Raw genomic sequence first — 25,768 nt, 5'->3', positions numbered from 1 at the left:
CCACCCGACGGCGGGCTTCGGTCCTGGCGATTTTTTTTTTAATAGAAAATGGCGGGGGATCGTAGAATTACTGCCCAGCAGCCTAATCTACCTTGTCAGTGCCCAAATGTGAGGTTTATTGCTGCCCAGGGCGCCCCCCCAATGCGCCCTGCTCTGTGTGTGTGAATGGGAGCAATGGCGTGCAGCTTACCGCTGCGCGCCTTACCTCATGAAGATCTGATGTCTTCTGCCTTCTCATACTCACCCGGCTTCTATCTTCGGCATCTGTGAGGAGGACGGCGGCGCGGCTCCGGGACGAACCCCAGGTGAGACATGTGGTCCGACTCCCTCTGGAGCTAATGGTGTCCAGTAGCCTTAGAAACAGAACCCAACCGTTAAGCCAGCCCTGCTTCTCTCCCCTCAGTCCCACGATGCAGGGAGCCTGTTGCCAACAGGACTCCCTGAAAATAAAAAACCTAACAAAATTATTTTTCAACAAAAAACTCTGGAGAGCTCTCTGCACTGTACCCATTCTCCTCTGGGCACAAGATCTAACTGAGGTCTGGAGGAGGGGCATAGAGGGAGGAGCCAGTGCACACCCATAGTAAAAGTTCTTTTTTAGGTGCCCTATCTCCTGCGGAACCCATCTATACCCCATGGTCCTTACGGAGTCCCCAGCATCCTCTAGGACGTATGAGAAATAACAATGGCTCTTACTATTGAAAGAAAACCATCATACTGCCAACACTCCGGTGACATGGCAAAGACACTCCTGGATATCAACCCAGGTACGCTGAATGCTGAGAAAAACGCATTTAAACCCTTTTTCTACCTTTACGTGCTGGAGCTCCCTGGCCTGAGAGATTCCATCCTGTAATTCAACTTCGTAAGTAGAAATGTTTGTTTGTTTGTTTGTTTGTTTGTTTTTTAACAGGGACAGCAGGACAAAGTCCTGAACCTGACGCAACTCTGGTATGGCGTTGCATACTACCTGCCCTTCCAGAGGAGAATCAGTAAGATCTATTTGAAAAATCAGTGAGGGGAATCTGTAAACTCCAGTATGACCCCCTTTGGATTCTATTATTAACTCCCAGGTCTAGGTCCATTCCTGGACTGACGGAAAAACCTTAGACGAGTTCCCATCAGTGTGGGCTCCAGCCAGATAGACCCAGCGACATGAGGTGGACGTGGTAGAAACAGAAGACAATATCCCCTTCTGCGAACCTAACAAGGCTGCAGAGCTCTTACCTTTTCACCTTCCACTATCTGCACAGAAAGGGAAAAAAAGAACGGTATCGAACCGGTTAAAATGACTGCATCCCACAAAAGAATGCGTCACCAACCGTTGTGAGGGAATCTAACTCACGAAGGTAGACTTACCAGTGGTATCCGCCGAGAGTGACTTAACTGGGGCATCCACAAACAACGGTACACTGCCCCAGGGAAAAACTCCAGTATCTCTGAGTCAGCCTCAGCATTCCCCCGGCCACACCTCCTGTATACGCACGGCTGCCTGCCGCCATGTTATAGAGAAGAACCAACATAAGAAACATCCCCTCTCTCTAGGGTAATTCTATCGGATGCCTTTCCGAGTGCATGTAATGCAAATAACTTCAAAGCATATAAATAAAATATCACTTAGCTTCCTGTACAAAGGATCGTGATAGGGCCCCTTGCCGACCAGTAGTTGACATTCACAGTATTCTATCCGCGGCGGGAAAAGAATAAACACTCTGACTCCTCGTGAGGATCTGAGACCAACTCGTCACGGCCGACCTAGAGCTTTATCAACAGAGCGACCAGCACGAGAAGGAACACTTTTACTTCAGCATTCATTAGAAATCGTAATATGAATATACATATTGTAATACACAAACACACAGATCCTATAAATATATACATATTAATATAATACATATAAGCAGATTGTCCGGAACCGTCGGGTCCCTAGTGACATTAATGTTTTCTTAATGTGTATGACCATGTACTGAATGCCCAAGTTGTGGATCTAACCAGGAAACCTTATGGTCGACAGAAAAACCTAGTATTTGTCGACAGCAGGGAGTAGTAACCAGGGAAGTATACATATATAATTTTAATCTCACTTCCACACAAATACTACCATGTCTGTGCTCGAGCTACAGGTCCATGGAACAGTAAAATATATATATATATACATATACACACACACACACACACACACACACACACACACACGTATAAGTTAGTTACAGCATGTTAATTTACACCCAGTAATAACAGTTGGTGCCGACAGGGTCACCCACATACTATTGTGTCTCCCCTACAGTGTTTACTTTTGAAAAGCATACAATTACCAACCTGCTGACACTGCATCTACTGAATCAAGTATCAACAGGAGACGGCGATGCCAACAGATTCCCATAGCGGTTTGCGACATAGCACTCAAACATGTCAACACATGTGCACTAAAAAGCTATAGTGGGTATAGACATATATGCACAACTCAATGATTACATGCCCATTGTCTAAGATAGTGCTATATTTCATTCTATATATCACTAAACACTGTGCCCCCCCCCCCTTCGTTTACACTGTACACACTGTTTTGGCGGGGACCGTGAAGAAAATGGCGCTGTATCATGTTGTGAGGGCTAAGCCACGCCCCTTCTCGGCGCGCTTCAGCCCCGCTATTATTTTAGCTTTTTATGCTGGCAGGAGTCCGTATACAGTGCCTATGCACTGTATACATGTTTAGCCAGGCTTAATGGAGAGGTATATTGCTGCCCAGGGCGCCCCCCCTGCACCCTTGTAAAGCCGTTGGTGTGTGTGGGAGCATGGAGCGCAGCGCGACTGCTGCGCGGTACATCTGAGACTGTGAAGTCTTCTGCCGTCACTGAAGTCTTCTGTTCTTCTAATACTCACCCGGCTTCTTTCTTCTGGCTTCTGTGAGGGGGGTGACGGCGCGGCTCCGGGAACAAGCAGCTAGGCGCACCAAGTGATCGAACACTCTGGAGCGAATGGTGTCCAGTAGCCTAATAAGCAGAGCCCTTGAACTAAGAAGAAGAAGAAGTAGGTCTGACTTCTCTCCCCTCACTCCCACGAAGCAGAGAGCCTGTAGCCAGCAGGTCTGTCTGAAAAACCTAACAAAGTATTTCAGAGAAACTCAGTAGAGCTCCCCTAGTGTGTGTCCAGTCTCTCCTGGGCACAGAATCTAACTGAGGTCTGGAGGAGGGGCATAGAGGGAGGAGCCAGTTGACACCCATTCAAAGTCTTATAGTGTGCCCATGTCTCCTGCGGATCCAGTCTATACCCCATGGTCCTTACGGAGTCCCCAGCATCCTCTAGGACGCATGAGAAAAATATATGCACCAATAAATAAAATCGGGCAGCGACGGACCAACGGCAGGGGCCTCTCTAATAACCCGTCGGCACTGCATGTAGGGCCGAAGGAGATTGTCTTTGAAAACCCACAGGAGTGCGCACCATCAGCAACATAGTGGGTACACAGTAGACGATGTGCCTGATTGGACGGCATATCATCTGGGATCCGCTCTTTAGGTTGACGGTAAGTAGGTCGACCACTATTGGTCGACAGTAAGTAGGTCGACATGACATAAGGTCAACATGAGTTTTTCATTTTTAGAACTGTTTCATACTTTACGATCCACGTGGACTACAATTGAGAACGGTAACCTGTGCCCAGGGTAGCGGAGCGAGGCACCTTGCCCGAAGCATAGCGAGCAAAGTGAGGGACACAGTGCACTAATTGGGGTTCCCGGTCACTGTAAGGAGAAAGCAACACAAAAAAAAAAAAAAAACACACACAAAACAAACTCATGTTGACCTAGTACATGTCAAGCTAGAGTGCCTGTCGACCTACTTACTCTGAGTCTAATCTACCTAACATACCACACCCTATCGTCTAGTGCAGTGGTTCTCAAACTCGGTCCTCAGGACCCCACACAGTACATGTTTTGCAGGTAAACCCAGCAAGTGCACAGGGGTATTAATTACTCACAGACACATTTTAAAAGGTCCGCAGGTGGAGCTAATTATTTCACTTGTGATTTTGTGAGGAGACCTGCAAAACATGCACTGTGTGGGGTCCTGAGGACAGAGTTTGAGAACCTGTGGTCTAGTGCAGTGATGTTTAACTTACGGCACACCAACAAGACTTTAAAATTGCCAAGGCACACAATCAGTGCCCCACAGGAACACACAAACAAGCCCCCACAGTAGTACAAACACACTGGTCCCCAAAGTACTAAATCAGACACACTGCCCCTCACAGTAATACAAAAACATTGGCCCTGACTATAACTAAAGAAAATTAGTCCTCCACAGAAACCCCCCCCCCCCCCCCCCCCCCAAAAAAAAAAAAAAAAACCAGGATATTAAATTCTTTCCTCGTAGTCTGTAGAGGATACTGGGGTTCCATGTAGTACCATGGGGTATTATAGACAGGTCCACTAGGAATTTGATAGTGTGGGCTGGCTCCTCTCTATGCCCCTCCTACCAGTCTGATTCCGAAACAACACACAAACCAGAGGAAAGCTATGCTAACAAAACTTCAAAACAGTAACAGCAACCGCTGAACCAACAATACTTAACGAAGTAACTGTGCAGGAAAAACGAAGCACCGGGCGGGCGCCCAGTATCCTCTACGGACTACGAGAAAAGGGATTTACTGGTAGGTAATTAAAATCCTATTTTCTCTTACGTTCTAGAGGATACTGGGGTTCCATTTAGTACCATGGGGATGTACCAAAGTTCTCAAACCGGGTCGGCGAGTGCCGAGGTTCCTTTAGAACAGATTGACCAAACTGAAGGTCCTTAGAGGCCAAAAGTATGAAACTCGTAAAACTTAGCAAACGTGTTCGAACCAGACCAAGTAGCCGCTCGGCAGAGCTGTAAAGCCGAGACACCCTGGGCAGCCGCCCAGGAAGAGCCCACAGACCTGGTAGAGTGGGCCTGTACAGATTTTGGATTCGGCAAACCTGCAGTTGAATAAGCATGCTGGATAGTGAGCCTGATCCAGCGTGCAATTGTCTGCTTTGAAGCAGGACACCTCATTTTCTTGGGATCATAGAGAACGAACAACGAGTCAGATTCCTGTGACGAGCTGTCCTCTTTACGTATACCTTCAAAGCGCTCACAACATGTAAAGACTTTGAAGTAGCAGAGGTGTCGGTGACAACCGAAAACACAATAGGTTGGTTGATGTGAAACGCAGACACCACTTTAGGAAGAAATTGCCGACGAGTTCTCATGGAAAATTAAACAGGGGCTTTTGCGAGACACAGCCCCCACCTCCGACACACATCTTGGTGAAGCTAAGGCCAACTGTGTGACGGTTTCCCACGTAAGGTCATTTACGTCCACTCCTGTAACGGTTCGAACTGGTCCCATTGGAGGAACTGCAGCACCAAATTGAGATCCCAAGGTGCCCTGGGAGGCACAAAGGGAGGCTGCATGTGCAGAACACCTTTGAAAAATGTCTGGACCGCAGGGAGAGAAGCCAAATGTTTTTGAAAGAAAATGGACAAGGACAAAATCTGGACTTTTATGGAGCCCAGACGTAGGCCCACATCCACACATGCCTTCAGAAAAAGCAGGAAACGTCCTAGGTGAAATTCCACCGCAGAATAATTTCTGCTCTCACACCAAGAGATGTATTTCTTCCAAATACTGTGGTAATGTTTAGAAGTTACCCTCTTCCTGGCTTGGATCATAGTCAGGATAACTTTGTTAAGGATCCCTCTTCTGGCTATAATCAGCCGTTCAACTTCCATGCCGTCAAACGTAGCCACGTTAAGTCCTGATAGACGAATGGGCCCTGTTGCATAAGATCCTCGCGAAGAGGTAGAGGCCACGGATCTTCAAGGAGCATCTCCAGAAGGTCCGCGTACCAGGCCATTCTTGGCCAGTCCGGAGCAATGAGTATTGCTTGAACCTTTTCCCTTTTTATTCTTTTTAGAATTCTTGGGACGAGAGGAATTGGAGGAAACACGTACACCATCTGACAGACCCATGGAGTCGTTAGAGCGTCCACCGTCACTGCCTGTGGATCTCTCAACCTGGAACAATACCGCTTGAGCTTCTTGTCGAGACGAGAGGCCATCATGTAGATTCATGGCTATCCCCATCGACGTGTCAAGCACCTGAACACTTCCGGGAGAAGGCCCCACTCCCCCGGGTGCAGTTCATGTCTGCTGAGGAAGTCCGCTTCCCAGTATTCTACTCCCGGAATGAAGACCGCTGGCAACACCACAGCGTTTTTTTCTGCCCAGAGGAGAATTCTTGACACCTGACATTGCTGCTCTGCTTTTCGTTCCGCCCTGTCAGCTTATGTACGTCACATTGTCCGATTGGACCTGAATGGCCAGATCTTGAAGATAGGGGCCTGCAGAAGGGCATTGTATATGGCCCTGAGTTCCAGAATGTTGACAGGAAGGATGACTTCCTGACTTCACCATCTTCCTTGAAATTGCACCCCGTTGGTGACTGCTCCCCAACCTCTGAGGCTTGCGTCCGTGGTTAACAGAATCCAGTTTTGAATTCCGAACCTCCGACGAGGTGAGAAGTCTGTAGCCACCACAGAAGAGAGATCCTGGCTTTTGGCGACAGACGGATCCTCTGGTGCATGTGAAGATGCAATCTAGACCATTTGTCCGTCTTGCGTGAAACCTTCCGTATTGAAGCGCCTCGTAAGAGGTCACCATTTTCCCCAGAAGGAGAAAGCATAGATGCAGCAATACCAGTGTTACCTTCAGGGCATCCTGAACCATCAACTGGATTACCAATGCCTTTTCCTACAGAAGGAACACTTTCTGCAAATCCATGTCCAGTATCATTCACTGGAATGGAAGCCTCAGTATTGGCTCTAGGTGAGATTTCGGAAGGTTCAGAATCCACCCGTGATCCTGGAGACGTTTGGTTGAGAGACCAATGCTGTCCAGCAACCTCTCCCTGGACGGCGCCTTTATCAGAAGATCATCCAGGTACGGAATTATATTCACCCCCTGTTTGCGGAGTATAAACATCATCTCTGCCATCACTTAGGTGAATACCCTCGGTGCTGTGGAGACCAAATGGCAGGGCCTGGAACTGGTAGAGACAGTCCTGCAGTGCAAACCGTAGATAAGCCTGAGGAGGCAGCCAGAACGGAATGTGAAGGTACGCATCATCGATATCCAGAGACACTAAGACTTCCCCTTCCTCCAGACCCGAGATCACCTCTCTCAGAGACTCCATCTTGAACACTTAAAAACGGGTTCAAGGACTTGAGGTTCAGAATCTGCCGTACCGAACTGTCCGGTTTCGGTACTACAAACAAGTTGTAATAGTACCCCTTGTTGTGCAGATGAGGTAAAACTGGAACAATGACCTGAGTCTGTACCAGTTTTTGGATGGGCTGCTGTAAAGTTATACTTGCCTCTTGTGAAACTGGTAAGCCTGATTTGAAGATTCTGAGGTGGGAGCTCTTGGAACTCCAGTCTGTAGCCCTGGGAAATAAGATCTATGACCCAGGGATCCCGGCATGAACTTGACCAGATGTGACTGAAGAATTTTAGTCGGGCTCCCACCTTACAGCCCTCCAGGCATCGCGGTCCACAGTCATGCTGAAAGCTTTGAGGAAGCAGAGCCTGAGCTCTGTTCCTGAGCACCTGCAGTTGCTGGTTTGCGTGGTTTACCTCTGGAGGCCGTAGAAGCGCCTCTGGATTTGCCCTTAAACTTGGCCGTCCGAAAGGACTGTAAATTTGAAGCTGAAAAAGCTTTCCTGGCAGAGGGAGCTGCGGAAGGAAGATACGTAAACTTATTTGCAGTAGCTGTAAAGATCCATTTGTTTAATTCATCTCCAAACAAGGCCTCTCCTGTGAACGGTAGGCCTTCCACGCCTTTCCTGTAGTCCGCATCAGCAGTCCACTGGCGTAGCCACAAGCCCCTGCGTGCCGACACTGCCATAGCGGTGGTGCGTGCATTAAGCAAGCCCATCTCTTTTATGGCTTCCACCATAGAGTTCGCAGCGTCCTGTATATGCAGCAGGAGTAAAACAAAATCCCCTTTAGACAAGGAATCTAACCCCTCAATTAGGTTACACAAAACAAAATGTAGCGCCTAAGGTCGTCAATGAGTGAGAACAGTCATTAGTACCACAAGATTTATTTATAAACCATTAATAGTGCACATATTTAAAAACCAGTAATAAAAGCAAATATGAAGCTACTCCTATGAATGATGGAGGTCAGTAACGAAATGTTCAAAGAACCTGTTCCATTTATAAAAGTCCCTTATGGATCCTGCGAGGCCAAAAACAGTCACAACCGTGAGTATATATTTACCACCATATTGTAAAGGCGTTTAAGCAGAGCAGCGTCCGCAGATGGCAGTCCCTTATTCAGTGGTGGTAATTCCAAGAGTCCACGGTGTACGTCGTCCCTCTTTCAGGAAACCAATCGGTAAGAAGCAGTAGTCAGGGACTTGGTCCAGGTGTTCGATCCTCCAGATGTTTAGATAGGTAGTAGACTTACAACAGATCCCACCAACGCATTTCGTTGCGTTCACGCAACTTTTTCAAGGTGCTACTGGTCCTGCTGTGAGGGGTTTTTATACCCCTTTCCAATATGAATGCTCATTTGCATAAGTGATACAATTGACCTTCTCACCTCATTAGACGACCAGAATAATGACAGACATATTACTATTTAATAAAAAAACTTATTCACACATATGATCATATATATGATATTCATATTATAATTCATAATTTAATTTAAAAAACGTTTGTTTAAAAATTGGTCACATGACCATTCATCTCATCTGAAAGGGAATTGATGTAAAAAGCGGGATGGACTAGATAAACTATAAATATAGACACATTAAGCCCTGATGATCATATATATCCACATTTTAGATATATCTCAAATGCTAAATCAAAGTTGGGCGGAAGGGCAGCTGTGTATAATCATTGCGCTCACCGAGCGGCGCCGCGCCTAAGCGCGCACCCTGATGACGCGGCACAACAAACGTCGCGTCATCCCGCTGCATCCGCGTGTAGTTCCGTCGCCGGGGGAGACGTGGCATGGAGGTCTCAATGCCGCGTCATCACCCTGCGTCCATTGACGGTGATCATATACAAATCGGAAGTATCAAATGGTTGTCAAGGCAACGCATGTACATGCACGTTGCCCCGGTAACCTGGTTAACACTGGCTCATGTTTTTAGTTGATGGTAATAAAAATAAATATAAAAGACAAAAGAAAAGAGAAAAAGAAGAATAGTATGGTAGCGAAAAAATCCCATAGTAGGATTCAAACCAGTTTGTAATCAATGTTGGGAGAACCCTGTAGTATATTCAGTGGATCAATACAAATTTATTATAGTTCTAAATGCATAATAATAGTATTACATAATCTAAACTATATAATGATCCACTGGACAAACTAGATCAAAATATATAGCAAAGTTTGGACCAACAAATTTTAAACAAAGATGATAATAGTGTGTATTACAGAGAATATACATATATTTAATCTAAAAGGTCCCCTATTATAGTCTATATTGATATTCACATGTATATAGGAGGGGGGAGAGACTGCAAAAAATAAGAATTTACTCACCGGTAATTCTATTTCTCGTAGTCCGTAGTGGATGCTGGGAACTCCGTAAGGACCATGGGGAATAGACGGGCTCCGCAGGAGACTGGGCACTCTAAAGAAAGATTAGGTACTATCTGGTGTGCACTGGCTCCTCCCTCTATGCCCCTCCTCCAGACCTCAGTTAGGGAAACTGTGCCCGGAAGAGCTGACATTACAAGGAAAGGATTTGGAATCCAGGGTAAGACTCATACCAGCCACACCAATCACACCGTACAACTTGTGATAACCATACCCAGTTAACAGTATGAACAACAACTGAGCCTCATTCAACGGATGGCTCATAACAATAACCCTTTAGGTAAGCAATAACTATATACATGTATTGCAGAGAGTCCGCACTTGGGACGGGCGCCCAGCATCCACTACGGACTACGAGAATTATAGAATTACCGGTGAGTAAATTCTTATTTTCTCTTACGTCCTAGTGGATGCTGGGGACTCCGTAAGGACCATGGGGATTATACCAAAGCTCCCAAACGGGCGGGAGAGTGCGGATGACTCTGCAGCACCGAATGAGCAAACTCAAGGTCCTCCTCAGCCAGGGTATCAAACTTGTAGAATTTAGCAAATGTGTTTGAACCCGACCAAGTAGCAGCTCGGCAAAGCTGTAAAGCAGAGACCCCTCGGGCAGCCGCCCAAGAAGAGCCCACCTTCCTTGTGGAATGGGCTTTTACCGATTTAGGATGCGGCAGTCCAGCCGCAGAATGTGCCAGCTGAATCGTGCTACAGATCCAGCGAGCAATAGTTTGCTTTGAAGCAGGAGCACCCAGCTTGTTGGGTGCATGCAGGATAAATAGCGAGTCAGTTTTCCTGACTCCAGCCGTCCTGGAAACATAAATTTTCAAAGCCCGGACTACGTCCAGCAACTTGGAATCCTCCTAGTCCCAAGTAGCCGCAGGCACCACAATAGGTTGGTTCAAATGAAACGCTGATACCACCTTTGGGAGAAATTGGGGACGAGTCCTCAATTCTGCACTGACTGAATCAGTACTGGTTGGTTTTGAAGCAGGGGCTCTGCTTGACTCAGGGCGTTAGTTCCAGTATATTTATGTGTAGAGAAGTCTCCAGACTGGACCACTGTCCTTGGAAGTTTCTTCCCTGAGTGACTACCCCCCATCCTCGGAGGCTTGCATCCGTGGTCACCAGGACCCAGTCCTGTATGCCGAACCTGCGTCCCTCGAGAAGACGAGCACTCTGCAGCCACCACAGCACAGACACCCTGGCCCTTGGGGACAGGGTGATCAACCGATGCATCTGAAGATGCGATCCGGACCATTTGTCCAACAGATCCCACTGAAAGATCCTTGCATGGAACCTGCCGAAGGGAATTGCTTCGTAAGAAGCCACCATCTTTCCCAGGACTCGCGTGCAGTGATGCACCGACACCTGTTTTGGTTTCAGGAGGTCCCCGACCAGAGATGACAATTCCTGGGCCTTCTCCACCGGGAGAAACACCTTCTTCTGTTCTGTGTCCAAAATCATTCCCAGGAAAAGCAGACGCGTCGTAGGAATCAGCTGCGACTTTGGGATATTCAGAATCCAGCCGTGCTGTTGCAACACTTCCTGAGAGAGAGTGCTACGCTGACCAACAACTCGCCTTTATGAGGAGATCGTCCAAGTACGGGATAATTATAACTCCCTTCCTTCGAAGGAGCATCATCATTTCGGCCATTACCTTGGTAAATATTCTCGGAGCCGTGGAGAGACCAAACGGCAACGTCTGGAATTGGTAATGACAGTCCTGTACCACAAACCTGAGGTACTCCTGGTGAGGTGGGTAAATGGGGACATGCAAGTAAGCATCCTTGATGTCCAGCGACACCATAAAATCCCCCTCTTCCAGGCTTGCAATAACCGCCCTGAGCGATTCCATTTTGAACTTGAACTTCTTTATATAAGTGTTCAAGGATTTTAAATTCAGAATGGGTCTCACCGAACCGTCCGGTTTCGGTACCACAAACATTGTGGAATAGTAACCCCTTCCCTGTTGAAGGAGGGGTCCTTGATTATCACCTGCTGGAGGTACAGCTTGTGAATTGCCGCCAGTACTACCTCCCTTTCCCTGGGAGCAGCTGGCAAGGCTGATTTGAGGTAACGGCGAGGGGGGAGTCGCCTCGAACTCCAGCTTGTATCCCTGAGATACAATTTGTACAGCCCAGAGATCCACTTGTGAGCGAACCCACTGGTTGCTGAAGTTTCGGAGACGCGCCCCCACCGCACCTGGCTCCGCTTGTGGAGCCCCAACGTCATGCGGTGGACTTAGTGGAAGCAGGGGAGGATTTTTGTTCCTGGGAACTGGCTGCCTGGTGCAGCTTCTTTCCTCTACCCCTGCCTCTGGCCAGAAAGGATGCGCCTCTGATCCGCTTGCCTTTGAGGCCGAAAGGACTGCATTTGATAATACGGTGCTTTCTTAAGCTGTGAGGGAACCTGAGGTAAAAAAGTCGACTTCCCAGCTGTTGCTTTGGATACGAGGTCCGAGAGACCGTCCCCAAACAATTCCTCACCCTTATAAGGCAAAACCTCCATGTGTTTTTTAGAATCAGCATCACCTGTCCACTGCCGAGTCCATAATACTCTCCTGGCAGAAATGGACATTGCATTAATTCTAGATGCCAGCAGGCAAATGTCCCTCTGGGCATCCCGCATATATAAGACGACGTCTTTAATATGCTCTATGGTTAGCAAAATAGTATCCCTGTCAAGGGAATCAATGTTATCTGACAGGGTATCAGTCCATGCTGCTGCAGCACTACACATCCAGGCTGAAGCAATAGCAGGTCTCAGTAGAGTACCAGAGTGTGTATACGCAGACTTCAGGATAGCTTCCTGCTTTCTATCCGCAGGCTCCTTTAGGGCGGCCGTATCCTGAGACGGCAGTGCCACCCTTTTAGATAAGCGTGTGAGCGCCTTGTCCACCCTAGGGGATGTTTCCCAACGTAACCTATCCGTTGGCGGGAAAGGGTACGCCATCAGTAACCTCTTAGAAATCACTAGTTTCTTATCAGGGGAACTCCACACTTCTTCACACAATTCATTTAACTCATCAGATGGGGGAAAAGTCACTGGCTGCTTTTTCTCCCCAAACATAATACCCCTCTTGGTGGTAACCGTGTTAACGTCAGAAATGTGCAATACATCTTTCATTGCAGTAATCATGCATCGGATGGCCTTTGTAGACTGTACATTTGTCTCATCCTCATCTACACTGGAGTCAGACTCGGTGTCGACATCTGTGTCTACCATCTGAGCCAGAGGGCATTTATGAGCCCCTGACGGCCTCTGAGTCGCCTGGGCAGGCGCGGGCTGAGACCCCGGCTGTCCCAAGGCTGCTGCGTCATCGAACCTTTTATGCAAGGAGTTGACACTGGACAGGACCCCACAAAGTCCTTTGGGGAGACAGAGAGAGTATGCCAGCACACACCACAGCGCTATATAACACAGGGATTTACACTATACAAAGTGATTTACCCAATAGCTGCTTAAATATCTTATTTGGCCTAAATTTATGTGCCCCCCCCCCCCCCCCCCCTCTCTTTTTTACCCTTCTTGTATCAGGATACTGCAGGGGAGAGCCTGGGGAGCTGCTTCCAGCAGAGCGGTGAAGGGGAAATGGCGCGGATGTGCTGAGGAAGAAGGCCCCGCCCCCTCAGCGGCAGGCTTCTGTCCCGCGTTTTGTGTACTTTAATGGCGGGGGGTTTTACACATATACAGTGCTAGACTGTATATGTGTATTTTTAGTGCCAAAAGGTATTAAAATTGCTGCCCAGGGCACCCCCCCAGCACCCTACAGTGACCGGAGTGTGTGGTGTGCAATGGGAGCAATGGCGCACAGCTGCGGTGCTGTGCGCTACCTTAATGAAGACAGGAGTCTTCAGCCGCCGATTTCATCGTTTCTTCTGTCTTCTGGCTCTGCAAGGGGGGCGGCGGCGCGGCTCCGGGAACGGACGATCGAGGTCAGGCCCTGTGTTCGAACCCTCTGGAGTTAATGGTGTCCAGTAGCCTAAGAAGCACAAGCTAGCTGCAAGCAGGTAGGTTTGCTTCTCTCCCCTCAGTCCCACGTAGCAGTGAGTCTGTTGCCAGCAGATCTCACTGAAAATAAAAAACCTAACAAATACTTTCTTTTCTAGCAAGCTCAGGAGAGCCCACTAGGAGCACCCAGCTCTGGCCGGGCACAGATTCTAACTGAGATCTGGAGGAGGGGCATAGAGGGAGGAGCCAGTGCACACCAGATAGTACCTAATCTTTCTTTTAGAGTGCCCAGTCTCCTGCGGAGCCCGTTTATTCCCCATGGTCCTTACGGAGTTCCCAGCATCCACTAGGACGTCAGAGAAAATAAGAATTTACTTACCGATAATTCTATTTCTCGGAGTCCATAGTGGATGCTGGGGTTCCTGAAAGGACCATGGGGAATAGCGGCTCCGCAGGAGACAGGGCACAAAAAGTAAAGCTTTCCGATCAGGTGGTGTGCACTGGCTCCTCCCCCTATGACCCTCCTCCAAGCCTCAGTTAGGTACTGTGCCCGGACGAGCGTACACAATAAGGGAGGAATTTTGAATCCCGGGTAAGACTCATACCAGCCACACCAATCACACCGTACAACTTGTGATCAAACCCAGTTAACAGTATGATAACAGAGGAGCCTCTGAAAGATGGCTTCCTAAACAATAACCCGAATTAGTTAACAATAACTATGTACAATTATTGCAGATAATCCGCACTTGGGATGGGCGCCCAGCATCCACTACGGACTCCGAGAAATAGAATTATCGGTAAGTAAATTCTTATTTTCTCTATCGTCCTAGTGGATGCTGGGGTTCCTGAAAGGACCATGGGGATTATACCAAAGCTCCCAAACGGGCGGGAGAGTGCGGATGACTCTGCAGCACCGAATGAGAGAACTCCAGGTCCTCCTTAGCCAGAGTATCAAATTTGTAAAATTTTACAAACGTGTTCTCCCCTGACCACGTAGCTGCTCGGCAAAGTTGTAATGCCGAGACCCCTCGGGCAGCCGCCCAAGATGAGCCCACCTTCCTTGTGGAGTGGGCCTTTACAGATTTAGGCTGTGGCAGGCCTGCCACAGAATGTGCAAGTTGGATTGTGCTACAGATCCAACGAGCAATCGTCTGCTTAGACGCAGGAGCACACATCTTGTTGGGTGCATACAATATAAACGAGTCAGATTTTCTGACTCCAGCTGTCCTTGCAATATATATTTTTAATGCTCTGACAACGTCCAGTAACTTGGAGTCCTCCAAGTCACTTGTAGCCGCAGGCACTACAATAGGCTGGTTCAGATGAAATGCTGACACCACCTTAGGGAGAAAATGCGGACGAGTCCGCAGTTCTGCCCTGTCCGAATGGAAAATCAGATATGGACTTTTGTAAGATAAAGCTGCCAGTTCTGACACTCTCCTGGCCGAAGCCAGGGCTAGTAACATGGTCACTTTCCATGTGAGATATTTTAAATCCACCTTTTTTAGTGGTTCAAACCAATGAGATTTTAGAAATTCCAAAACCACATTGAGGTCCCACGGTGCCACTGGAGGCACCACAGGAGGCTGTATATGCAGCACTCCCTTAACAAAAGTCTGGACTTCAGGAACTGAAGCCAATTCTTTTTGAAAGAAAATCGACAGGGCCGAAATTTGAACCTTAATAGATCCCAATTTGAGACCCATAGACAATCCTGATTGCAGGAAATGTAGGAATCGACCCAGTTGAAATTCCTCCGTCGGAGCACTCCGATCCTCGCACCACGCAACATATCTTCGCCAAATGCGGTGATAGTGTTGCACGGTTACTTCCTTCCTTGCTTTAATCAAAGTAGGAATGACTTCTTCCGGCATGCCTTTTTCCTTTAGGATCCGGCGTTCAACCGCCATGCCGTCAAACGCAGCCGCGGTAAGTCTTGAAACAGACAGAGACCCTGCTGAAGCAAGTCCCTCCTTAGAGGTAGAGGCCACGGATCTTCCGTGATCATCTCTTGAAGTTCCGGGTACCAAGTCCTTCTTGGCCAATCCGGAACCACTAGTATCGTTCTTACGCCTCTTTGCCGTATAATTCTCAATACTTTTGGTATGAGAGGCAGAGGAGGAAACACATACACCGACTGGTACACCCAAGGCGTTACCAGCGCGTCCACAGCTATTGCCTGCGGATCTCTTGACCTGGCGCAATACCTGTCCAGTTTTTTGTTGAGGCGAGACGCCATCATGTCCACCATTGGTCTTTCCCAACGGGTTACCAGCATGTGGAAGACTTCCGGATGAAGTCCCCACTCTCCCGGGTGAAGGTCGTGTCTGCTGAGGAAGTCTGCTTCCCAGTTGTCCACTCCCGGGATGAACACTGCTGACAGTGCTATCACATGATTCTCTGCCCAGCGAAGAATCCTTGCAGCTTCTGCCATTGCACTCCTGCTTCTTGTGCCGCCCTGTCTGTTTACATGGGCGACTGCCGTGATGTTGTCCGACTGGATCAACACCGGTTTTCCTTGAAGCAGAGGTTCTGCCTGGCTTAAAGCATTGTAGATTGCTCTTAGTTCCAGAATGTTTATGTGAAGAGACGTTTCCAGGCTCGTCCACACTCCCTGGAAGTTTCTTCCTTGTGTGACTGCTCCCCAGCCTCTCAGGCTGGCGTCCGTGGTCACCTGGATCCAATCCTGTATGCCGAATCTGCGGCCCTCCAATAGATGAGCACTCTGCAACCACCACAGAAGAGATACCCTTGTCCTTGGAGACAGGGTTATCCACTGGTGCATCTGAAGATGCGACCCTGACCATTTGTCCAACAGATCCCTCTGGAAAATTCGTGCATGGAATCTGCCGAATGGAATTGCTTCGTAAGAAGCCACCATTTTTCCCAGGACTCTTGTGCATTGATGTACAGACACCTTTCCTGGTTTTAGGAGGTTCCTGACAAGCTCGGATAACGCCTTGGCTTTTTCCTCCGGGAGAAAAACCTTTTTCTGAACCGTGTCCAGAATCATCCCTAGGAACAGCAGACGAGTTGTCGGCATTAACTGGGATTTTGGAATATTCAGAATCCACCCGTGCTGTTTTAGCACTTCTTGAGACAGTGCTAATCCCATCTCTAGCTGTTCTCTGGACCTTGCCCTTATTAGGAGATCGTCCAAGTATGGGATAATTAATACGCCTTTTCTTCGAAGAAGAATCATCATCTCGGCCATTACCTTTGTAAAGACCCGAGGTGCCGTGGACAATCCGAACGGCAGCGTCTGAAACTGATAGTGACAGTTTTGTACAACGAACCTGAGGTACCCCTGGTGTGAGGGGTAAATTGGAACGTGGAGGTACGCATCCTTGATGTCCAAGGATACCATAAAGTCCCCTTCTTCCAGGTTCGCTATCACTGCTCTGAGTGACTCCATTTTGAACTTGAACTTCTTTATGTACAGGTTCAAGGACTTCAGATTTAGAATAGGTCTTACCGAGCCGTCCGGCTTCGGTACCACAAATAGAGTGGAATAATACCCCTTTCCCTGTTGTAGAAGAGGTACCTTGACTATCACCTGCTGAGAGTACAGCTTGTGAATGGCTTCCAAAACCGTCTCCCTTTCGGAGGGGGACGTTGGTAAAGCAGACTTCAGGAAACGGCGAGGCGGATCTGTCTCTAGTTCCAACCTGTACCCCTGAGATATTATCTGCAGGATCCAGGGATCTACCTGCGAGTGAGCCCACTGCGCGCTGAAATTCTTGAGACGACCGCCCACCGCCCCCGAGTCCGCTTGAGAAGCCCCAGCGTCATGCTGAGGCTTTTGTAGAAGCGGGGGAGGGCTTCTGTTCCTGGGAAGGAGCTGCCTGTTGGTGTCTCTTCCCCCTTCCTCTGCCTCGTGGCAGATATGAATATCCCTTTGCTCTCTTGTTTTTAAAGGAACGAAAGGGCTGCGGTTGAAAAGTCGGTGTCTTTTTCTGTTGGGGAGTAGCTTGAGGTAAAAAGGTGGATTTCCCGGCTGTAGCCGTGGCCACCAAATCTGATAGACCGACTCCAAATAACTCCTCCCCTTTATACGGCAAAACTTCCATATGCCGTTTTGAGTCCGCATCGCCTGACCACTGTCGCGTCCATAAACTTCTTCTGGCCGAAATGGACATAGCACTTACCCGTGATGCCAGTGTGCAGATATCCCTCTGTGCATCACGCATATAAAGAAATGCATCCTTTATTTGCTCTAAAGACAGTAAAACATTGTCCCTATCCAGGGTATCAATATTTTCAATCAGGGACTCTGACCAAGCTACTCCAGCACTGCACATCCAGGCTGTCGCTATAGCTGGTCGTAGTATAACACCTGTATGTGTGTATATACTTTTTTGGATATTTTCCATCCTCCTATCTGCTGGATCTTTAAGTGCGGCCGTCTCAGGAGAGGGTAACGCCACTTGTTTAGATAAGCGTGTGAGCGCCTTGTCCACCCTAGGAGGTGTTTCCCAGCGCGCCCTAACCTCTGGCGGGAAAGGGTATAAAGCCAATAACTTCTTTGAAATTAGCATCTTTTTATCGGGGGCAACCCACGCTTCATCACATACATCATTTAGTTCTTCTGATTCAGGAAAAACTATAGGTAGTTTTTTCACACCCCACATAATACCCTGTTTAGTGGTACCTGTAGTATCAGCTAAATGTAACACCTCCTTCATTGCCAAAATCATATAACGTGTGGCCCTACTGGAAAATACGGTTGATTCGTCACCGTCGCCACTGGAATCAGTGCCTGTGTCTGGGTCTGTGTCGACCGACTGAGGCAAAGGGCGTTTTACAGCCCCTGACGGTGTTTGAGGCGCCTGGACAGGCACTAACTGATTGTCCGGCCGTCTCATGTAGTCAAACGACTGCTTTAGCGTGTTGACACTATCCCGTAATTCCATAAATAAAGGCATCCATTCTGGTGTCGACCCCCTAGGAGGTGACATCCCCATATTTGGCAATTGCTCCACCTCCACACCAATATCGTCCTCATACATGTCGACACACACGTACCGACACACAGCAGACACACAGGGAATGCTCTTATCGAAGACAGGACCCCACTAGCCCTTTGGGGAGACAGAGGGAGAGTTTGCCAGCACACACCAAAAGCGCTATATATGACAGGGATAGCCTTATAATAAGTGCTCCCTGTATAGCTGCTTTTATAATATAATTTTTGCCACTATTTTGCCCCCCCTCTCTTGTTTTACCCTGTTTCTGTAGTGCAGTGCAGGGGAGAGATCTGGGAGCCGTCCTGACCAGCGGAGCTGTGTAAGGAAAATGTCGCTGTGTGCTGAGGAGATAGGCCCCGCCCCTTTTTCGGCAGGCTCGTCTCCCGCTCTTTAGTGTATTCTGGCAGGGGTTAAATATCTCCATATAGCCCCCGGAGGCTATATGTGAGGTATTTTTTAGCCAAATAGGTTTTCATTTGCCTCCCAGGGCGCTCCCCTCCCAGCGCCCTGCACCCTCAGTGACTGCCGTGTGAAGTGTGCTGAGAGGAAAATGGCGCACAGCTGCAGTGCTGTGCGCTACCTTTAGAAGACTGAGGAGTCTTCTGCCGCCGATTCTGGACCTCTTCATGTTTCAGCATCTGCAAGGGGGCCGGCGGCGAGGCTCCGGTGACCATCCAGGCTGTACCTGTGATCGTCCCTCTGGAGCTGATGTCCAGTAGCCAAGCCGCCAATCCATCCTGCACGCAGGTGAGTTCACTTCTTCTCCCCTAAGTCCCTCGTTGCAGTGATCCTGTTGCCAGCAGGACTCACTGTAAAATAAAAAACCTAAGCTAAACTTTCTCTAAGCAGCTCTTTAGGAGAGCCACCTAGATTGCACCCTTCTCGGCCGGGCACAAAAATCTAACTGAGGCTTGGAGGAGGGTCATAGGGGGAGGAGCCAGTGCACACCACCTGATCGGAAAGCTTTACTTTTTGTGCCCTGTCTCCTGCGGAGCCGCTATTCCCCATGGTCCTTTCAGGAACCCCAGCATCCACTAGGACGATAGAGAAATAAAAAGATATATGGATAAGTGGAAACAAGCATAGTCTGGTTTCCCATTTGTGAAAAAGGAGGGGGGGGGGGGGGGGGGGGGAATAGAGAAGAGAGAGGGACGTCAGGAACGCAGACGAACTATATGTAATATTATAAAACTGTATTGAGTTCCATTGCTTCATTTAATCCTAATGGATAGATGGTATTTAGTTTGAACATCCAATATAGTTCTTGTATACACAAATTTCTGTACCGATCCCCACCCCTCTTTGTTATTTCTATATGTTCAATAGCTGTCAAGCAAAGGGAACTTGGATCTCCATTATGAGTATCCCTAAAGTGCCTAGACACGCTATGCGTCTGTACTCTGTTGATAATGTTGCGTCGATGTTCTAAAAAACAAAAGTTCTAAACAAGAACTATATTGGATGTTCAAACTAAATACCATCTATCCATTAGGATTAAATGAAGCAATGGAACTCAATACAGTTTTATAATATTACATATAGTTCCTCTGCGTTCCTGACGTCCCTCTCTCTTCTCTCTTTTCTCCCCCTTCCACCCCCCCCCTCCTTTTTCACAAATGGGAAACCAGACTATGCTTGTTTCCACTTATCCATATATCTTTTTATTTTTGCATTCTCTCCCCCCTCCTATATACATGTGAATATCAATATAGACTATAATAGGGGACCTTTTAGATTAAATATATGTATATTCTCTGTAATACACACTATCATCTTTATGTTTAAAATTTGTTGGTCCAAACTTTGCTATATATTTTGATCTAGTTTGTCCAGTGGATCATTATATAGTTTAGATTATGTAATACTATTATTATGCATTTAGAACTATAATAAATTTGTATTGATCCACTGAATATACTACAGGGTTCTCCCAACATTGATTACAAACTGGTTTGAATCCTACTATGGGATTTTTTCGCTACCATACTATTCTTCTTTTTCTCTTTTCTTTTGTCTTTTATATTTATTTTTATTACCATCAACTAAAAACACGAGCCAGTGTTAACCAGGTTACCGGGGCGACGTGCATGTACATGCGTCGCCTTGACAACCATTTGATACTTCCGATTTGTATATGATCACCGTCAATGGACGCAGGGTGATGACGCGGCATTGAGACCTCCATGCCACGTCTCCCCCGGCGACGGAACTACGCGCGGATGCAGCGGGATGACGCGACGTTTGTTGTGCCGCGTCATCGGGGTGCGCGCTTAGGCGCGGCGCCGCTCGGTGAGCGCAATGATTATACACAGCTGCCCTTCCGCCCAACTTTGATTTAGCATTTGAGATATATCTAAAATGTGGATATATATGATCAGGGCTTAATGTGTCTATATTATAGTTTATCAAGTCCATCCCACTTTTTACATCAATTCCCTTTCAGATGAGATGAATGGTCATGTGACCAATTTTTAAACAAACGTTTTTTCAATTATATTATGAATTATAATATGAATATCATATATATGATCATGTGTGTGAATAAGTTTTTTTATTAAATAGTAATGTCTGTCATTATTCTGGTCGTCTAATGAGGTGAGAAGGTCAATTGTATCACTTATGCAAATGAGCATTCATATTGGAAAGGGGTATAAAAACCCCTCACAGCAGGACCAGTAGCACCTTGAAAAAGTTGCGTGAACGCAACGAAACGCGTTGGTGGGATCTGTTGTTGTAAATCTACTACCTATCTAAACATCTGGAGGATCGAACACCTGGACCAAGTCCCTGACTACTGCTTCTTACCGATTGGTTTCCTGAAAGAGGGACGACGCACACCGTGGACTCTTGGAATTACCACCACTGAATAAGGGACTGCCACCTGCGGACGCTGCTCTGCTTAAACGCCTTTACAATATGGTGGTAAATATATACTCACGGTTGTGACTGTTTTTGGCCTCGCAGGATCCATAAGGGACTTTTATAAATGGAACAGGTTCTTTGAACATTTCGTTACTGACCTCCATCATTCATAGGAGTAGCTTCATATTTGCTTTTATTACTGGTTTTTAAATATATGCACTATTAATGGTTTATAAATAAATCTTGTGGTACTAATGACTGTTCTCACTCATTGACGACCTTAGGCGCTACATTTTGTTTTGTGTATATGTTGTTTGGGGGTCTGACCAACCCCGTGTGTTTAGCTGCTGTGGTGCACCTTCCCATCTAGCGCCAGGACTAAATCACCTAGGTGATTTACCTTCTTCTTCACCCTCAATTAGGTTACCTGACCATTTAGCAATGGCTTTTGTGATCCACGCACATGCAATAGTGGGTCTTTGGTCCACCCCAGCAGCTGTGTACGATGATTTGAGTGTAGTCTCAATTTTACGATCAGTCGTGTCTTTTAGGGAGGCTGCACCAGGTGCAGGCAATACAATTTTTCGTGACAGCCTAGAGACTGATGCGCTCTCCATCAGTGGATTTTCCCATTTTTTCCTATCCTCCAGAGGAAAAGGAAAAGATAAGAGCAACCTTTTAGGGATTTGAAATTTGTTATCAGGATTAACCCACAGTTCTCCAAACAGGGTATTCAATTCCTTTGACGCAGGAAAAATGACTGAGGACTTTTTTACATTAAAATAAGATTACTCACACTCCTCTGACACCTTATCAGGAATTTGCAGAACATCTCCGATAGCCTCTATAAGAGCCTCTATTCCCTGTGACAGAGTAGCATCTTCTCTCTCCAAATCCACCTTGCCCTCCTCCATGTCTGACCCGTCAGCGTCAGACTGCAGGATATGGGCCAGAGATAGTTTTTGCAGACGAATGGGAGGGGATTGACTCTCTATTCATAAACTCATCCACAGTCTATCTTAAGTATTGTGTCTCTCATTGCGGGATAATTTCGTAGAACTATTCCTTTAACGAAATTAACCCACTCCGGTTCAGCGCCACTATTCTGGGAAGGTGCACTGCCCTGAGTACCCAGCAGTGAGCCCCCTGGTTAATAGGAACACTCCGCTGTACAAGAAACACACTCTTTGCCTGAAATAATGTAAATGTGACAGCGCGCGCGCGCACACACACACACACACACACAGGTTAAGCACAATTAACCCACAAAGAGCCCTTCAGGGAGACAGTTATTTGGAGCCAGCCCCCACCGCGCCCTAATCACTAATACCAAGCTTAGCTGGGTTGCAGACTAAGTACCCTGATAGGGGACTTTTAGTACACTAATAACAACTCCCCCCTGCTATGACCCCCTGGTACCGCTCACATAAACAAATAATCAAACAGGAAAACAGCAACATATGCGCCCTACACACTGGGCGATAAAACTGCAAGATTTGAACGATCTCGTTCATTAATGAATGAGATAACGTTCATATCAGTCAGTGTGGAGGCATCAGCGATGAAAGATGCGCGGCCCCGCGCTCGTTCATCGCTGGTTCCCCGTCGGCTGTGCATGCAGGCCAATATGGACGAGATCGTCCATATTTGCCTGCACGTCTACGGAGCCGGGTGACAGGGGGAGTGAAGAAACTTCACTCCCCCCGTCACTGCCCCCCCCGCCGCCGGGTCGCCCGTCTGCCGTATCGACGGTCGGGCAGCTCGGCGGCACATCGCCGAGTCTGTAGGGCCCATTACAGTTGATGACAGTATAGGACAAATACAGGGTAAATAAACATAGCTACATCAGCAGATGACACTGGAATAAGTATCAGGTGGCAGAAGACTGATGGATTTGGTGCAGTTGAAGATTATTAAAGTAAGAAAGGATAAGCACATGAGGGAAGAGGGCCCTGCTTGTGAGAGCTTACATTCTAAAGTTCAACAGCTGGAGTGTCAAGGTTAGCCATCACTGGTGTACAGTGTACTGAGACGCAGCTGTGTACTGCATCTGGAGACGCATTCCGCCCCAGTTAGAAGCCGTGGGTCTCCGTACCCTCATGCCGTCATAATGGCCGGCGCCCCGCTAACCGGGACGCCGGCTTAGTACTCACCATTCTTCTGGCTCTGTTAGGGGTGGCAGCTAGCTGCGGGAATTTACGGTCGCCGTGGTGGGGCTTGCGAATAGTTCCCTCAGGAGCTCAGTGTCCTCTCAGCGGGGAACAGGACCATTAACCCCTCAAGGGGTTGGGCCGTTCCCACCCCTAAGTCCCACGAAGCAAGCAGGATGGTGCCATCCAGACCTGCCTGAAAATAACAAACATATAAAATAAATGCAGAAACCTCTTCAGGAGCTTCCATAAGCGTGACTGGCTCCTCCGGGCACATTTTCTAAACAGAGTCTGGTATGAGGGGCATAGAAGGAGGAGCCAGTCCACACTATCAAATTCTTAAAAAACCCATGGCTCCTAGTGGACCCATCTATACCCCATGGTACTAAATGGAACCCCAGTACCCTCCAGGACGTAAGAAAGAAAAAAAGAAAAGAAAAGAAAAGAAAAAAAAAAAAAAAAACACACACACACCCCAACACCACCACTGCGTCCTACCAGTCAGTTGGTGATAAAAGAAGAAACTCAGTTGTCACTGTCCTTCAGTGACGGGAGCTTCAGCATCCTCAAATGTGTGGCAGTAGCCTGCACTAACGGTGAGAAGGTAGCAGCACTAAGCAGGCGGGTGCATGACCTATGGAGGTCCACATCTGAGCCACCTGGGCCCAAAATAAGTTAATTAATGGCAGCAGATGCGCACCTGATCATGGACTCAGGTGTGCTGTGGCACAGCGGTCGAAAACCACCGGTCTAGAGTGTACCCAGCTTAACACCAATCTGCCGACCTGTCTCCTCTGGACAGGAAGTCCAAACTAAGGTCACCCTGCACAGTATTTAAGGTAGTGATAGGCAACCTGATACAGTCCAAGGACCGCACTATGTGGCCCTCTAACCTTCAAACAAGCTGCATATTACCAATCTCAGTAGCAATTTAAATGAATATTTAAATGGGGGTGGGGGTATTTGTCAAAGCTCGGAGAGAGATACAATTGTGACAGATAAAGTACCAACCAATCAGCTCCTGTCATTTTTAAAATCAGCCTGTAAAATAAAAGTAGAAGGCAGTTATTACTTTATCTCTCACAATTGTATCTCTCTCCAAGCTTTAATAAATACCCTCTTTAATCAAGAGAGACACCTATATGTAATAACTGATCAGTAGGCATCTCAAACAATTATAAAAGTTACACCAAACATTAATGAGAACATAGGAAGGAGCTGGGGGCTGCTAGTGAAAGCTTGGAGGGTTGCCTGTTGCCCATCACTGATTTGGGGACACGAGGACAGTGATAAGAAGCATTGCACCAGCTGACACACAGCCAGCACCGTGACCTTGACAAAGACTGGAAAGTGAAACAACACAAGAGATAATTAGAACTTGTGAAGCATAACCTGTAGCTTCTGCTGCCACTGCCCACAAGGTAAACCAGCGTTGCACCAGGGACTACAGGACCAGGATCAGGCGCAGGACTCCGAGACAACTTTCTCAAATAAATGGTGGGGGGGTTGCTCTAAAAACGTCCTACAACTTGCACATTGGATACATAGGAGGACATGGACTCTGGCAAGTTATGAATGAAGAATTCACCCCCTCAGCCTGTAACCTAGTAACTGGCTACAGTCTACACGGTACTACCAGTGCAGAGCAGCCATGCAGCAACCGGCCAGGATCAGGATGGGAAGGGTACACTACACAGACACTGCATGCAAAACTGCAATCACGGGACAACGCAAGGATTACTGCTCACCTCGAAAACAATCCGCCCCAGAGGCTGGTTGTCCGCCGTCACATCCATGTACACCAGCGGGTTACCCTTACGGGTAGCCGTACTGTCCGTGCATGCTCTGGCAGAGATTAATGAACCATTTCCCAGGCGGCAGCACCGGAGCAGGAGGCGGCTGTTTGATAACAACATAATGCGGGAACGTGAAGCTACTCTGTGCGTGTGTCCATGTGCCGGCCCGGCCGCCGGTATATATACTGTGTGCATGTGTGCAGCGACGCCAGCGGCCAGGACGGGAAGTGCAGGCGCTGTGACATAAGTGAGATTACATAGTGTACTGTACTTAACCACTTTATGTCACTTCCTTCATGCCAGAGACAGAAGTACACGTTTTATTGGTTTTCTCTGGAGAAATAGGGCTATGTGGCAGCAAAGTCAAATGAATATATATTTTCAGGAGCCACTTTTGTTTA

At 47.6% G+C, this 25,768-nt stretch overlaps 1 protein-coding gene across 1 annotated transcript in view; it reads right to left on the bottom strand.

Annotated features, from left to right (window-relative positions):
- PPIF (peptidylprolyl isomerase F) overlaps nt 1-25,543 on the bottom strand; it is a 59,233-nt gene extending 33,690 nt beyond the window's left edge. The window contains exon 1 of the mRNA XM_063958725.1: nt 25,320-25,543. Within this exon, the coding sequence (XP_063814795.1) occupies nt 25,320-25,487 (168 nt within the window). The 5' untranslated portion in view covers nt 25,488-25,543. The remainder of the gene's footprint in view (nt 1-25,319) is intronic.
- Nucleotides 25,544-25,768: the final 225 nt, after the last annotated feature.

The sequence above is a fragment of the Pseudophryne corroboree genome, chromosome 3 (assembly GCF_028390025.1).
Source record: "Pseudophryne corroboree isolate aPseCor3 chromosome 3, aPseCor3.hap2, whole genome shotgun sequence".
Taxonomy (NCBI): Eukaryota; Metazoa; Chordata; class Amphibia; order Anura; family Myobatrachidae; genus Pseudophryne; species Pseudophryne corroboree.
This window is presented reverse-complemented; position numbering and strand designations above follow the sequence as displayed.